This window comes from Lycorma delicatula, chromosome 3 (genome assembly GCF_047948215.1).
Source record: "Lycorma delicatula isolate Av1 chromosome 3, ASM4794821v1, whole genome shotgun sequence".
NCBI classification, from domain to species: Eukaryota; Metazoa; Arthropoda; class Insecta; order Hemiptera; family Fulgoridae; genus Lycorma; species Lycorma delicatula.
In genome coordinates this window covers 132,635,139-132,651,237 of record NC_134457.1, presented here as the reverse complement: position 1 = coordinate 132,651,237, position 16,099 = coordinate 132,635,139, and the positions used below count along the sequence as shown (strand labels likewise).

Sequence of the window (16,099 nt, the reverse complement as noted above, 5' to 3'; positions counted from 1 at the left end):
AAAATATCATTGAATCTCTTTTGTCTAGCAGTACTATTTAGATGATTACTTACCAAAACTAATTAAATAAGACAATATTTATTTCCTACTCTGCTTTTCTTTCAGATTCACTTTTTTCAGTCTGAATTTTATTTTTAAAATATGATAATTTTTTTAAATAAGTGGGAAAATATGTATTAATCAACACTATTGTTCGATGATTAGCTAATCATGATCGAACTTTATTATATTTTTTAAGAAAAATATTTATTATTTTATTATTATTATTATTCACAGAGAGTTGCTGCTTTATGTATTCCTGTTTATATCATATTGCTTTGTTTTCATTTTTATGAAATTTGTTAATGTTTGTGTTAAAAATCTATTTACAAGAAAATTTTAGTGTTATGGATAAGGTGAGTCGCTCTAATATAAACCATTTTCATTCTATTAAAATATTATTATAATTAAATTTGATTTTATTTTACAAAGGTTTTATATTTTACTGCGCGCTCTCTCTCTCTCTCTCGTATACGTATATATATATATATATATATATATATATATATATATATACGTATATGGGATTATATATTTAATTCCATATACTTATATATATTTTTTTTAAATATATAAGTAAAATATTTAATTTTTTATTATTAACAATTGTTAATTTTTTTAAATAATTATTACAGCTGGATGAATTTCGAGCAGAAATCCAAAGAAGAGATCAAGAGATTCTTGCCATGAGTGCAAAAATGAAAACATTAGAAGAACAACATCAGGATTATCAAAGACATATTGCAGTTCTTAAAGAATCACTCTGTGCCAAGGAAGAACATTATAACATGCTTCAAGCTGATGTCAGTACAGATTTTTATAAGTTCATTATTTCTAGACAATGTAGTTTTTCCTACTGTTACAGAAAATAATTTTAGAAATACTTAAATTAAATACATTTATTTTTTATCAAAGAATTAACTGATTTTTTTAATCTATTACATACTGCAATGAGTTTTCATCAGAACTATTGATAACATTTTACTAGAATTTATTAGTCTTCTTTTTTTAAATTTATTAATATGAAATTATTAATATACTAAGCTAAGCTGTAAGCTAAGCTAAGCTAAGCTATACTAAGCTACGCTGTATTAATAATGTTAAACTAGACAACTAAGCGGAATCGCATAGCGTAGCTTTTGCTACACTAATAATAATAATAAGTGTTCTGCCCAAAGGCAGGTTTTCACATGGCAGCCCTCCATTCTGCTCAATTCTGTGCCATCTATTTCATTTTATAGTAACTTTTTCCCTTTTTATATTGTCTACCATTTTCATTCGTCTCCAACCTCTTGTTTTCCTTCTCAATACAAATCCTTCCAATGCCATCACCAACAGGCAGTCATGTCTCAGCCAGTGTCCCAACCAACTGCATTTTCTTCTTTTTATTATTTCAATAATCACCTTCTCTTCTCCCACTCTACAAAGCACCTCCTCATTCCGAACTCTCTCTGTCCAGCTCCTCCAATCTTTTCCATCCTCCTCCAAACCAACATTTCAAATCTCTCCAATCTTCTCTCCTCTCCCTTCCTAATAGTCCATGTCTCTGCTCCCAGGCATTTGTTCAACTTTATTTCCACCAATCCTAATTGTTGCCCTTTTGGTTGATTTGCTAATTATCATACTTTTTGTCTTCTTTTCAATTATCACTTCCAGGTAACAGTTGAACAGAATCTGTGACATGCAACATCCCTGCCGCATCCCTCTCACAAGTCTGCTTTCCTCCAATAACTCATTCCCAATCTTTATTTTTACCTTCTGTGACAAGTACAGATTTTTTATTAATCGCCTTTCCCTCCAAGTGACTCCTTTATCCTTTAAGATTCTCAGCAATTTATCCCATTCCACCCTGTCAAATGCCTTCTCCAGATCTATGAAGACCACATATAAATCTCTTTGCTTTTCAATATATCTTTCTCCGATCACTCATTAACCCTAATGTATCCCTTGTTCCCTTCCCCTTTCTAAACCCAAACTGCTCTTCCCCAATTGATCTCTCTAGTCTTCCATAAAGTCTCCCAATCAACACTCTTAGTAGTATCTTAGCTGCATGCAATATAAGGCTAACGGTCCTATATTCCTCACATTTCAATGTATTCTTCTTCTTTTTGATTGGGACCATAATAGTAGTCATGAAATCTTCTGGCCAATCACCACTCTCATATATCAAATTGCACAGGCTTGTGATATCTCTAATTCACCTTTCCCCTAAACCTTTCCATAGCTCAGCCATTACTTCATCGACTCCACATGCTTTCCTGTTCTTCATTTCCTTTAAGGCTTTTTCTACCTCTCCCTCCACAATGTAACAACCTTTCTCCTCCTCACACGCTTCTGATTCATCTTCAATTCCTAGGATTTCTGCTTTTTTATCTACTTTGTAAAGTCATTCCACATATCACTTCCATCTACCTTGAACCTTGTTCTTCCCATCAACCACCTCCCCACCTTCTGTCTCTATTAGCATTCTAGTTTTACTTTTTCCCTTTATAAATACCAGTTCTATAACTACTCTATACATCTCTTCAAACTTCCATACCCTCTCCAACTTCTGAATATCTTCACACCTCTCCATCAACCATGTTTGCCGAGCCCTTACCGTCTCTCTCTTCTTAATTAATTATTTAGTTTCCTGTACATCTTCTTACCCTCTTCTGTTCTGACATTCTTCCACTTTCTTCTCTCATCCATTTTATCCAGCATCATCTCTGTAACCCATTCTTTCTTTATTCTCCTAATCTGCTTTTTACCCCCCAGCATCTTTGATGGCATTTATTAGATCCTCCTTCATATATATATCCATCTTGTGTTGTGGATCTGTGTCCTCTTCCCTTCTCTCTCCATTTACCAAATAATTCTCCTTTAGCTTTTCCCCTTTGTTTCCATCTTTCAGTATTTCTCTATTTAACCTTGTGGTCCGAATCTACATCTGCACCTGGATACGCTTTTGAATTTTTTAAACAATTTCTATACCTGTTTTCTATCATAAAGTAGTCTAATTTTATCTGGTACCTCTCTCCATTTATTCTTGGTGTCCATGTGTATTGGCATCTCTTGTGGGCTTGGAATAGCATATTACCAATTACCAAAGAGTTCTCCTTACAGAAATCCATCAATCTTGTCCCTCTTACACTTCTTATACCTAACCCAAAGTCTCCCACAACATTTCCCTCTGATCCTTCCCCTACCACCGCATTCCAATCTCCCATCACTATAATGCAAGCTCTTCTCCTTTCCCCATCTATCAGTTCTTGAATCTTATTATAGCATCCTTCAACCTCCTCATATTGGCTTGTAGGCATATACACTTGTATTATCACTACATCTTCTCCTTTGCCCTTCAATCTCAACAGCAATATTCTTTCATCAACATATCTTATGTGTGTGTGTGTGTGGGGGGGGGGGGGTGTACATCAATATACATTTCATGGTATATCACATAATTCTCAATTAAATCTTTTCTTCATATTCTTTAACTGAGCCAATACTCGTATTTTGTTCTTAGAAACTGATATAATTTTTTGCTCATTTGTTTTTAGTGTTCATTTTTACACTGTATATTACAAGAGGTTGTATCATAGTCTCAAATATTTTCATTTTTGATATTTTAGAAGATGCTATTATAAATTAAGTAACTTTATGGGGAAAAAATTTCTGAGAAAGAGAATGTTCTGATTATATAGAGTGATTTTTTAGTCCAGTTACCCAGTTGTTAATGTCTGGTAATTTTTTTCTAAGAAAGGGAAATTTTGTTTTGTGACAAGACGTTGGTAGCGCTACTCAACCGGTATAGAAACGGTATTGTAAGTTGATTCTCCTTGAGCTGTATAAACTTTTGTGCCGTTTCCGGTCATGTTACGAACAGAAAGTCTTTTACCATAAAACAACGAGTTTTCATTCTTGAACAATATTTGCTACGAAATCGTACGCGAGTGTAAAAGAATCACTTCAAATTAAATTTGTTGGTGTTCCTCCGCCAGAAAAAATGTCAATTTCTAGGCTAGCAAACCGATTTCGAGAGACAGATAGTGTTTGCGACAGAAAACGTAGTGGTCGACCAACTCGCTTGACAGATGACGTTTTAGAAAATGTAAAAACAAGATTGCTCAATTCTCCACGGAAAAGTTTACGAAAACTTTCCACGCAAGTTGGTTTGTCATATTCGAGTGTTCAGAAAGCTGCTAAAAATTTGAAATTGTATCCGTATTGCGTACGAATAGTCCAAGAGCTTCAGCCTCCATATTTAAACAAGCGATTGCAATATTGCCGTTGGTTTAGGTCTCTCGTAAATGATAACGGAATCGAATTTTTAAACACAGTGTTCTTTAGTGATGAAGCTTGGATCCATCTCGATGGTTATGTGAACAGTCAAAACTGTCGAATTAGGGCGGTTGAAAATCGTAACGCTTTACAAGACAAATCTTTGCATCCTGAAAAAATTGGTGTGTGGTGTGCGATTTCTCGTCATCGTATAGTCGGACCCATATTCTTCGAACAGACAGTAAATGGTGAAGTATACCGGAATATTGTGTCCCTTCAGCAAGACGGCGCTACATGTCACAGGTCTCGAGAAACCATGGATTTTCTGCAAGAGTTCTTTGATGATCGAATAACAAGCAAGGGCTTATGGCCTCCAAGGTCCCCAGACCTCACATCTCCTGACTACTTTTTGTGGGGCTATATTAAGTCCGAGGCCTTCAAAAACAATCCTCACACTATTGATGAACTTAAAGTCAATATTGCAGACTTAATCACGAATATTTCCAATGCAACTCTTAAAAAGGTTTCTGCTAATATGCGGAAAAGAGTCCGTTTGTGTATAACCGCAAGGGGTGGGCATTTTGAGCATATTCTTTAACAATTATGTAAGTAATAGTTTTTATTAAATCTCTTTTGTAAGTAACAAATACATTTTTTTATTCCACCTAAATTTCCCTTTCTTAAATTACATTAAAATTGGGTAACAGGACTAAAAAATCACTCTGTACCTTATTGTTCATAGGTGCAAATGGAGTTCTTACTTACATTTATAAGAATAAAAATAACTATCAAAATATAGTTACAGTATAATTTATCAAAATATATGTTGTTGTTTTTACGGTGCTTCTGTACAATCACTAACGAAATATATTATTAAGATAAATGGTAAAAAATACGTTCACTAGAATTTCTAAAAACAGAGGACAAATTTTTGCACCAAAAGGAAAAACCAACTAGAATATAAAGAGACTTCAATGCTTTATTGCAGCGAGTGCAAAATCTCACTCACTCAATTGGGAATAAGAAAAATTATTTAGTCTTTTTTTTTAATATTAAAACATAAATACGGTGTACACTATAATAAGTCATTTAATGTGTTATTTTCAGAATACATTGATATTGAAGTAGTTACTGGTTAAAAATTACTAAAGTCGTGATTTAACCTCAATCACAAAAGCTAAATCCACTGGTTTTAAACTTTTCATGGCCACAATGAATTTTTTATCCATAAAACTTATATAATGCACTTTACAGATTAACTTGTGGAACTATATAGTTTATATATCAAGAGTAATTTCAGTATTAGGTTTAAGACCTAAGGTTAGACCATTAGGTTTAAGAATTATCCACCACTTTTGTTTTAATAAATGTAAAAGCAGAAGTAATTTGCATCTATAGCTGTGTAAAAAAAATTTATTTTTACTTCAAATATTTTTCTGTTACAATAAAATTACGAAATGAAATAAAAATATTTCATTGTTATTCTAAATATCTTGTGAAAAGCAAGGAGGCAAACTTCAGCTTTTCTTACTGAATAAGTTCATATACCATGTTTAATATTAACAAATTTATTTATTAAGTTATAATTGTTGTAGCAATTTATTTTCCAGGTTGAAGAATTACGCCAGAGACTAGAAGAAAAAAATAGATTAATAGAAAAGAAAACACAAGCTGCTATGCAAGCAACTCAAGATCGTAACCGAATCAATAGTGAACTCAATGAATTGAGAGATCATATGGATATTAAAGATAGAAAAATCAACGTGCTCCAAAGAAAAGTAAATTTCTGTTGTCTTTTCCCACTGAAAATACACCATATATCAGTTAAACAACTGAAGAATCTTTCTGTTTGTATGAGTGAGAATCTGTTTATTCTGTGTGTATGTGTGTGTGTGTGTGTGTGTGTCATGTGCAGATGCAAATATATACATTTGTGGTGCGGATTTGAGTACAATATATGCATAAATGTTCTTTTATAATTTATCTTTTTTTTCTTTTCAGTTCTTTTTTAATTATTTAATTTTTATTTTAATATTATTTTCCTGAAAGTAAGCATAATTAAGTGGTTACTAACATGGAACTATAAGTTAAACATATTTAACCATGATAAAAAATCAGTCATCTTTATTATTTATTTAACAAACTTTCTTGCATGACTTATTGAACTAATAATTGTTTGTACTGATTAGCATCTCTCTTTCTCATAAGTGCTTTATCATTTATGTTCTACTTAAAATTTTTATCTGACAAATAATATCAGAGGTATATGTTTTATTTAATTCTTGAAGTTTGCTTTAACTATTTGAACTACCTGTTCAAAGTTATTTAGAAATAAAATAATTAAAATTTAGGGTGCATTAAGGCTAATGTTTTTCAATCAATGCTCACTATTACATAAGTAAGACCTCATTTCTTTTATTCTTACTCATTAATCATCACTCTGTGCTAAAATAATTTGAATGTCTTTTAATGGATTTATCTTTTTGAATACTTTTTGCATGTAAAAAAGTTTATAAACATTATATTACTTTACAAAATCAAATCATTCAGAATTACAGTAACTGAGCTACAAATAAGTTAACGTAAATAAAAAAAGTTACTGGCTTGTAAAATAAATTCTATTATTTATTTAAAATTGAATTATATTTGAGTTTAATTAAAAGATTTGTTACACAATTTTGATGAGTTTTTAGAAAAGAGAGTATAATGGATTAATATTTTTTATACCACTTAAAACAAAAACTTTTTCTAGTACATTAAGGAATAATTCTGTAAAACACCAAACTAAAACAAGTCACTGTTTTAGTAAAAGCATTAATACTGTAGATGTAGAATGAATTTATAAATTTATAATTAACTGGTTATTTTTATAATTATTATTTACTATTGTTTGTTTCATTTTTTTTTTTTTTTAATTTATTTTTATTTATAGTAATTTGTAATTATTATTTACACTTTACGCTGTTATCCCTAAGGTATCTTAATCTTTTATGTTTTTAAAATGTGTTATATTATTTTCTCGCAATATTTCTTTTATTTATTGTTAAAACATTCTGCAATATTTATGTAGAGGAGTTTTGTAGTTGTTTATTTTTGTATTTATTTATTTTGTACAATTTTGTTATAAAAATTATTAATTTCAGTTATTGTTCATATAAATATATTTTATAATATATCTATATTTTTTTTTAGTAGTTATTTATTTGTTTTATTTTTCCTTTTCCCCACACTCATTGTTTTACCTATTTATTTGTTTAATGACTGTGTTTGTGTCTGGTTCAATTTTGTGTTATGGGTGATGTATACCATCTAATTTGTTTGTGTGTACAGGCAAGTATATATTGTATGTGTATTTTTTATTTATCTTATCTAATTTTATGGGTAAAAATACATTTTTATAAAGAAATCAACATAAGACATAAGAAATCAACAGACATAATGAACAATTATTGCTATAAATTAAATTTTGTTAATTTTGATAAGAAATGTAATAAAAAATGATTACAAATTATGTCTGTAAATGAATATTTATATTTTTATATTTATAAATGCAAGATGTTAAACTAATTTTGGTCATTAATATTTTTTTTTTTTTTTTTTCCAAAGTTGTTTATAAGTTTAAACACTTTTTAATTAACTTTCATACTCTCTGCTTATAAAAAATACTTTTCTATTTTTCAAGATCAGATTTTTTATTTCATTAGAACTTATGTAAGTTTAGGAATGCACCTCTGTGTGTGTGTGTGTGCACGCGCGCATGCGCACACTAAAACAATGTAAATCATGTTGAAATTAAGGAAAGAATACTATTCAGAGTATTAATATTTAATTTTTTTTTTCTGATAATTTTTTCATAATAGAAAGCCTTTAATAAATTTTTATTTATGACTAAACATTTATCTATTTATTTTTATATTTATGTATTTACTTTCATTCCTTTTTTAAAGATAAACATTAAATTAAAAGTTTTTATATATTATGTATCATAATTATACCTTTATACAAGGGCATACCTAGCTGGAAGAAGTGGAAGTAATTAATTCCCTCCACTACCCTGAGAATAATTATTAAATTAATAACTAATAAAATGTACACTAAATATAATCAGCCAGAAGATAAATCACTTATGTAAAGTGGTTGTGCATAACTGACAGCTTATTTCTTTCGGCTGCTTATCCATGCTTATCTTTTAGGTATGCCCCTGTTCATGTAGCTTTTCTTTCCGTAGTTTAGAATAGAATTAAGTAACCCTTTAACTGCATTATTTATGTGCCAATTACTTTTTTCCTTTGCAAGAAAGAAAATATTTGCATTTCTTATAAATAAATACTTCTGTTTTCATCAATGAGCTTCAGCATGTTTAATATTATAATTTCTTTCAAAAGGTTTGCTTACTAAAACTATTGTAATCAGCATTCAGTTCTTGTAAATTTATAATGAGCATTTTTAATTATACAGTTTAAAAGAAGGATGTACTTGATAGTCCATTAATTCTTTTCTGATAATTTTTAGGATTTTTATGAATATCATTATGCCAGTGAAATAAAATTATTGTTAAATTCTGAAATAAAGAAAATAGGTTAGAATTTTATATTTATGCATCTGAGGTTTATTAATATGATAACAGGAGAAAATAAAAAGGTAAAGCAAAGAGGATAAAATACTTTAATTATTAAAGTAATTAACATTAATATTAGATACATTATTACATAAATTTGATTACTTTATAAGTTCAATTTTTGTGTTTCAATAGCCAAAATATTGATTGATTTCAACAAAAATGTTGTTGGGTCTACGTAAAGAGCAAACTGCTTATCCTCCTTAAGACCTGAAACATTTCAAGAAGTGGCATCCTAAAAATTACAAGGTATAATAAATATTAGGATAAAAACCCCAAAACCAAATTTAAAAAACTAGTTTTTGTTTATTGATCCTAAAGTTGATAACCGTTCAGTTTCACTCCTTGTGTTGGCATTTTTTGAAAAATATCTTTTTCGTAAAAGGTTATAGCACAATTAGTGCCTCTTGAAAAGAAAGGAATATTTGGAAACATCCTTAACAACATGCTTTACAGATGGTTTTCTTTTAAGTTTATTAGGATGTATTATCTCAACAGTTTCTTTACACTTTCTCCAGAATTGAAATAATTATGTACCCAAGTTCAGTAAGATTCTTGCTTCTTATGAGCAAAACGAGCAATAAGATCTTTTTCATTTATATTATTATTTTTCATTTTCTTTGTTAAAAACTTCCAAAATTCGAAAACTTCCCAAACAAATTTGTATACAGCTTGATTTAAAACACAGTGCTTTTTAAAAACCTGTGCTTTTTAATATTGATGTACAGACTAAACTTGATTGTTACAACATTTGTTGATTATAAAGCTTATGTTATCTCAGTTTAAACTTTTTCCACAATACTTTATTGAAAACACAACAAAAAAGACAAATATTTCCATTGCTACCATTGATGGCATTAAGTAATATTTATTCCTAAAAACAATTCAAAATAAAGGTTGTTTTTTGTGTTTTTGATGAAAAAATTTGACCATTTACTTAAAAATTAATTATTAACAAAAATTATTCAATTCATATTCTAAATGGAATAGTTGTAGTAGTCTCTACCTGAAAAGAGTACATGCAGTTTATGAATTAAAAAACTGAAACGTATTCTTATTCCATGTTTGGAATCCTGGTGCTGATTACAATGTTGAATTGGTTCTTGTGTAAGAACTTGACAGAAATTAAGTATTTATTGTCATAAGTTTATATTGTTTTGGTGAGAGTTACTGAATACAATTCTCAATTTTATTGCTGAATTTTAAGATCATTATGATAACCAACGAGCCAATATAATCATGAATTTACTTTGCATAAATCTCACTTTTATTGTAAAAAAACTACTTAAGAAGTAGATTTTCATTACACAATAAATCTATTTATACATATTTTTAACAGCACTTACCGTTAGTGTTTTATTGTTTTTTTTTACATATGTTTCAAAAACAGTTTGCTAGAACCTTTTCACAGTAGACATTATTACAGTTATATCACTTTTCACTAAAATGTGTTAATTGCTGCATTTTAAAAATGTTATATACTTCATGTAAATTGTAATTAATTACATACTATTGTAATACATATGCTGTCCATTTATAAATATATACATTTATTAGTCTAAACTAGATGAAAGCACTTAAACCATTACTTCTTACTTTAATGTAATGCCTTTTTTGGTTAATGTTATGTTATCCTGAACAATTATGGATGATTTATTTTCATCACACTACCTAACATAAACATTTTTTAAATATAAATTTATACCTAGTCTATTACCTATTTAATATCAGTATTTATAATATATATATATATATATATATATATATATATATATATATATATATATATATATAAATATGCCACCAACTCTCATCCAAATAGAGTATAAGAGAAAATGTTATGCTAAGCATTTCAGTATGTGGCTGTATTTCTATCAGAAACATCCATTACTGACTCAATTTAATTTAGCTAATTGAAAATCTAATCTAATCAAATTATTTAATCTATCTAATTTATCTGATTGGTACTTGGTTATTTTAAGATTTGTTGATCAAATAGAGGGAATCATTGAAGTACCACAAAATTTTTTTGAAAAGATTCTTCAGCAAAAAGTTTCAGTTAATGCAAATTTTTGAGAAATTAATCACTTTATGATAGTGACAAAATATAGAATAAGAAGTGCTTACAAATTTAAATTTTAAATCAAATTTAAATCCCACATTAATACTCTCTAACTACCAGTTAAAGGGTTAATAAATGTTTGTAATCATAGAAATTCTTATGAATGTTTGTTGTTATCTATAATTATGTATTTTAATTAGATAACAGTTGAACAATAATTAAGTAAATCTTGGGTGCAGATTGAAAACTTGGAAGATCTGCTGAAGGAGAAGGATAACCAGGTTGACATGGCAAGAGCAAGGCTCACTGCAATGCAAGCCCACCACTGTTCCAGTGAAGGAGCCCTTTCAAGTCTGGAAGAAGCCATTGGTGATAAAGAGAAGCAAATGAATCAGCTTCGAGAACAACGAGATCGTGCTGAACAAGAAAGGCAGGAAGAACGAGAATTACATGAACGTGATATAGCAGAATACAAATTAAAACTTCATGCAATGGAGAGTGATGTTGAAAAACTAGCTGCTCGTGTTGAAAGGTTACAGGCAGAGAAGGATCGTTTAGAAACCCGCCTTGAAAGTTCACAATCAGAGTTAGGTAAATCTAAAGCAGAGTTAGATAAAGCAGCAAGTGAAGTTGGTCGTAGTGGTGCAGATTGGGAAGCAGCAAAACAACGTTTGGCACGGCTTGAGCTTGAAAATGAGAGATTACGACACGATTTAGAACGATCACAAACAACTTTTGGCCGTAGTACACTGACTACCTCTCAAGAATTGGATAGAATTCAAGAGCGAGCTGAGAAAGCAACTGCAGAACTGAGAAGAGCACAAGCTGAATTACGGGTCACACAAGCCGATAACGATAGGGCTAGAGCTGAAGCTGCTGCACTGCAAGAGAAGGTTGAAAAATCACAAGGAGAGATTTATCGCTTGAAGGCAAAATTAGAGAATGCTCAAGGAGAACAAGAAAGTATGAGGGAAGAGTATGACAGAGCTCAAGCTAGTGTGAATCGATTGCATGTTGAAAGAGATAAAGTTGTTGCTGAATTAGAAAAAGCAAGGGAGGAGCTTGAAAGAACTCAAGCAACTCTTGGTAAAGCACAATTACAACAAGAAAAACTGCAGAACTTATTAGATAAAGCTCAGAGTGAGGTAGACAAGCTTCAAGAAAAGTTAGACAAGTCAACTGGTGAAATAAGAAGGGTGAGTAATCTTTTCTTTTATCTATAAATATTCTAGCATAATATAAAATAATAACAATAAGGATCATGCATTTGTGCATGCCTTTTTTTTAATTTTAATGTAAATATTTTTATTTTTAACAATTGGTTTTTTCATCTTTTCAATTAGTTAAGAGCATTCACATTATATTGTATTAATTTTATAGTTATGTTACTGTAAAATAAATTATACAGTAATCTATAAAATAACTTTTTATGAATTTTTATTTTTTTATATTGTTTGTTGAATAAAAGAGTAACTTTTTAACAAATTATTTTATAATAATTAGATTTTCCCTTTATTTCTTCTTTTAGCTGATGCTGTTTATTGTTAATTTTATGAGTACTTCATCATATATTTTTCATTTTAGATGCAAATGGAAAGAGAAAAACAGAATTATGATTTTGAAAACATCCAATCACAATTAGATAAAGCACTAGGTCAATCAACTCGTTTACAAAAAGAAAAGGAAACTGTACAATTAGAAGCTGATAGGTTAAGAGATAAATATGAAAAAGCTCAGGTAAGTAGAATAATTGTTTTTACTAATCACTTATCTGTGTATTTTTCTGAAATACCATATCATTTGTTCAGTCAGGTATTTAATGTTGTTTGTCTCAATGGTGTTACATTTATTTTAATTTTGCTGTTAAATGGGTGTGTATTTTTTGTTGAAAGAAAGAAAAAAGGAAGAAAGCATTCCATGTTTGCTATAAATTATAATTAACTATAGTTATATGTGCTTTGTGACGTTACATACTTACATTGTTGTTGTGAACACAAAGTTTATGTAATAATTTCTTTTAAAAATCTGTTTTGTTTTCTCCTTGTTTTGACATTGCATGGCAGTGTGTTCTTTTATGATTATGAGCTTTAGTCGGCCATCAGTTAAATATTTATTTTAAAAATAATAACATTATAAAATTACTTACTTACAATATATTCTAAAGAAATTATTATTTTCTTCTAATTCTATATTAAAAAATAATAATAAAATTTAGATTTAAATTTTAAAACATTTAAGTTTAAAACATTTTAAAATTTAAGTTTATTGAACAATTTAATGAGATTTCTTTATTTTAAGTGCAGAATATATATGAATGGTAGACGAACAAATAGAATTTCATGAATATTTTTTCTTAAGTTAAGTTATATGCTTATTAAGCATCAAAAATATTCCTAAAGGAATACATTGTTTAAAAAAGGAAATGAATGACATTTATACTTACTCTTTATATGAATTAAAAACTGGTGAATAAGTTAAGAATTTAAACAACACAGATTGAACAAATTATTTGTTTACATATTTAAGGGATTCTGAATTTTTTTTAAGACATTCACCATTAACTCCATTAAAGAAGGTTTTTACAATTGTCTCTGAACAACCCTGTTGAAGAAATGACACGGAATTTAAAAAAGCGTCATTTTATATTAAATCATTTTCAGTGTTAACATGTTTCACCATGCTATTCAGTAAAACTAATTAATTACAAGCAACCTAAAAAAAAAAAATTCAGAAAACATCCTTCCTATGACTATGATAGAGAAATATATTTACCGAAAGTTACTATAAAATAGTTTTCTTTTTAAATTAGCAAATGACTAAAACAGAGTGAAAAAAATAAGCAGACTCTTGTTATATGCAGGCAAAAATAGACATCTCCTACAACATGAAAATTGAAGAGCTCTAATGTAGTTGGCTTTGAATAAGATTTTTTATTTTAAAAAACTGAAATTGCAAGAGCTTAGGATATAATAAAAAACTTAAGTTTAGTGGGATATTTATTACTGCACCATGTTCTTTCATATAATGATGAAATTTGCTGATCTCTGTGGTGGAGTGGTAGCATCATGAACTTTCATCCAGGAGTCCCAGGTATGAATGTTAGCGAGGCATGACATTTTTCATACAATAAAAAAATTTAATTTCCATATTTCTATGTACAAGCTTCAAAGCTTCAGTGAATTAATGAATTAACTCATCAAATAAAAAAAATTCTGAACCTAAATCATTGCCAAAGTTTAAGATTTAAATTGTTAATCCATTATGCAGATAGTATCTTGGTAATATTATTGATTCATTATAAAATCAAAAGTGACAATATGAAAATACTTATTAAAATTGCATAAAAAATGCTAAACAAAACATATTTTAAAACTAATTTTATGATGCTGGATCTGACAGAGTTCTGCTTTATTCACTGGATATTTTTAATCCATCTGTTCACAGAAGATAAATTTAGCCATAAATGATAAGTTTTAAATTGTTAAAGTAGCTATTAACCACTGATGGGACCAACTGTTTTTACATCATGTAATTAGAATAATTTTTAAATGGAGTATTTATTACTTATATTTGTTTCTTTCTGGAAGACAAATCACTTTTTGTAAAAATTATGATTTTTTTTAAATGTTTCTCTTAGTAAGCAAAACTGATGAAAAATTTAAGATAATCAAATTCCGTAATCCATACTAAACAAGATTAAGGAGAATAAAGATTTGTTAGAAAACTGCAATTTTTACAGATGAGACAACCTTCCATATTAGTATTGATAATACTAATATGTAATCTAGACGTAATAACTTTCAAATGTAGAGGGCAGAATAACCACATGAAATTTTTCAATACAAGTGTTATTCTTCATAAGTTAGTATTTGGTGTTGTTTGACATATGATTATGGTGTATAACTATAATTTTATTTAAAAATAAAAATTATTAATAATAATACAACACATTATTTAACATCTTTTTACAACTGGATAAAATTAATGTATGAACTAAATTTTTTTCTTTGTCTGTGTTCCATTTGTGTTACGGTAACCATGTCTATATTGCATTAAAATTCTATTTCCAGACAAGTTGATCAGAACTGGAGGGTAAATCATATTCCCTGCAAAATTCATCCCTTGATTATTTTTGTTATGTGAAAATAGGTGATGAATATAGCCTTCACTGAAAATATTCATTAGCTTCACCATCTACACCAGAGAAAAATCACTGCCTCAGCAATCATTGTATTCAACATGTTGGAGCAGACCCAAATAAAAATTAAATATTATTCAAATATATGTAGAGCCATAAATATGATACATTAAAATATGGTAAACTCTGGGAAAAAAAACATTACTATGAGAGATACAACTTCTAGTAGTGTCTGTACATTTAAGAAAGATTTTATAAGACAAAAATAAAATTACATTAAATCTCAGAGGTTTTTTTTAATAAACATTCTGGATAATAATGTAGCTTAAAAATCAACAAAACAATAATTTCATATTACTTAAATTTTTCTTTCTAAGTGTTTTGATGCAAAAGCATGCTACATTCCATCCACTGCTCCACAGTTAATGGTGTGACTTGAACAAAAAAATTGTAAATGTTGTGGTTATTCCCTTGATATTTTTGCACAAGAATTAAAAAATGTTCAGCTTCCCTGCCTCATCTTTTATTATATATATATATATATATGTGCTTGCATAGTTTATGTTATGGCTTTTTATTTTTACATCATTAATAACTAATACTGTTTGATTAAAATGATTAGAATTAATATTATAAAATTATAATAGGATTTAATAATAGTTAGTCTAGTATTCGTCCACTAGACTAACAGTTGTATATCGTGTTATCATATATATTTTTTAGATCCTTACTGCCAGATTACAAAAAGAGAGGGATCAATATCAAGAAGAATGTGAAAAAATACAAGAACGTTGTGAGGTTCAGCAAAGCCAAGTTTCAAAAGCACAACGAGATCGAGAAAATATGCACACTGAACTTGAGGTGTTCAAAGAACGCTGGGAGAAATCTCAGCAAAATCAACAGAAACTGCAGGTAACTGCAAAAAAAAGAAAAAAACATGAATGGAAATGGTGGTTCAAATATGATAATGTGTTGAATAGTT

General features: G+C 28.8%; 1 protein-coding gene across 1 annotated transcript in view; it reads left to right on the top strand.

Annotated features, from left to right (window-relative positions):
- brp (ELKS/RAB6-interacting/CAST family member bruchpilot) overlaps window positions 1–16,099 on the top strand; it is a 252,472-nt gene that overhangs the window by 196,436 nt on the left and 39,937 nt on the right. The window contains exons 5-9 of the mRNA XM_075360584.1: window positions 675–842; window positions 5,910–6,077; window positions 11,219–12,175; window positions 12,564–12,716; window positions 15,841–16,029. Coding sequence (XP_075216699.1) covers window positions 675–842; window positions 5,910–6,077; window positions 11,219–12,175; window positions 12,564–12,716; window positions 15,841–16,029 — 1,635 coding nt within the window. The remainder of the gene's footprint in view (window positions 1–674; window positions 843–5,909; window positions 6,078–11,218; window positions 12,176–12,563; window positions 12,717–15,840; window positions 16,030–16,099) is intronic.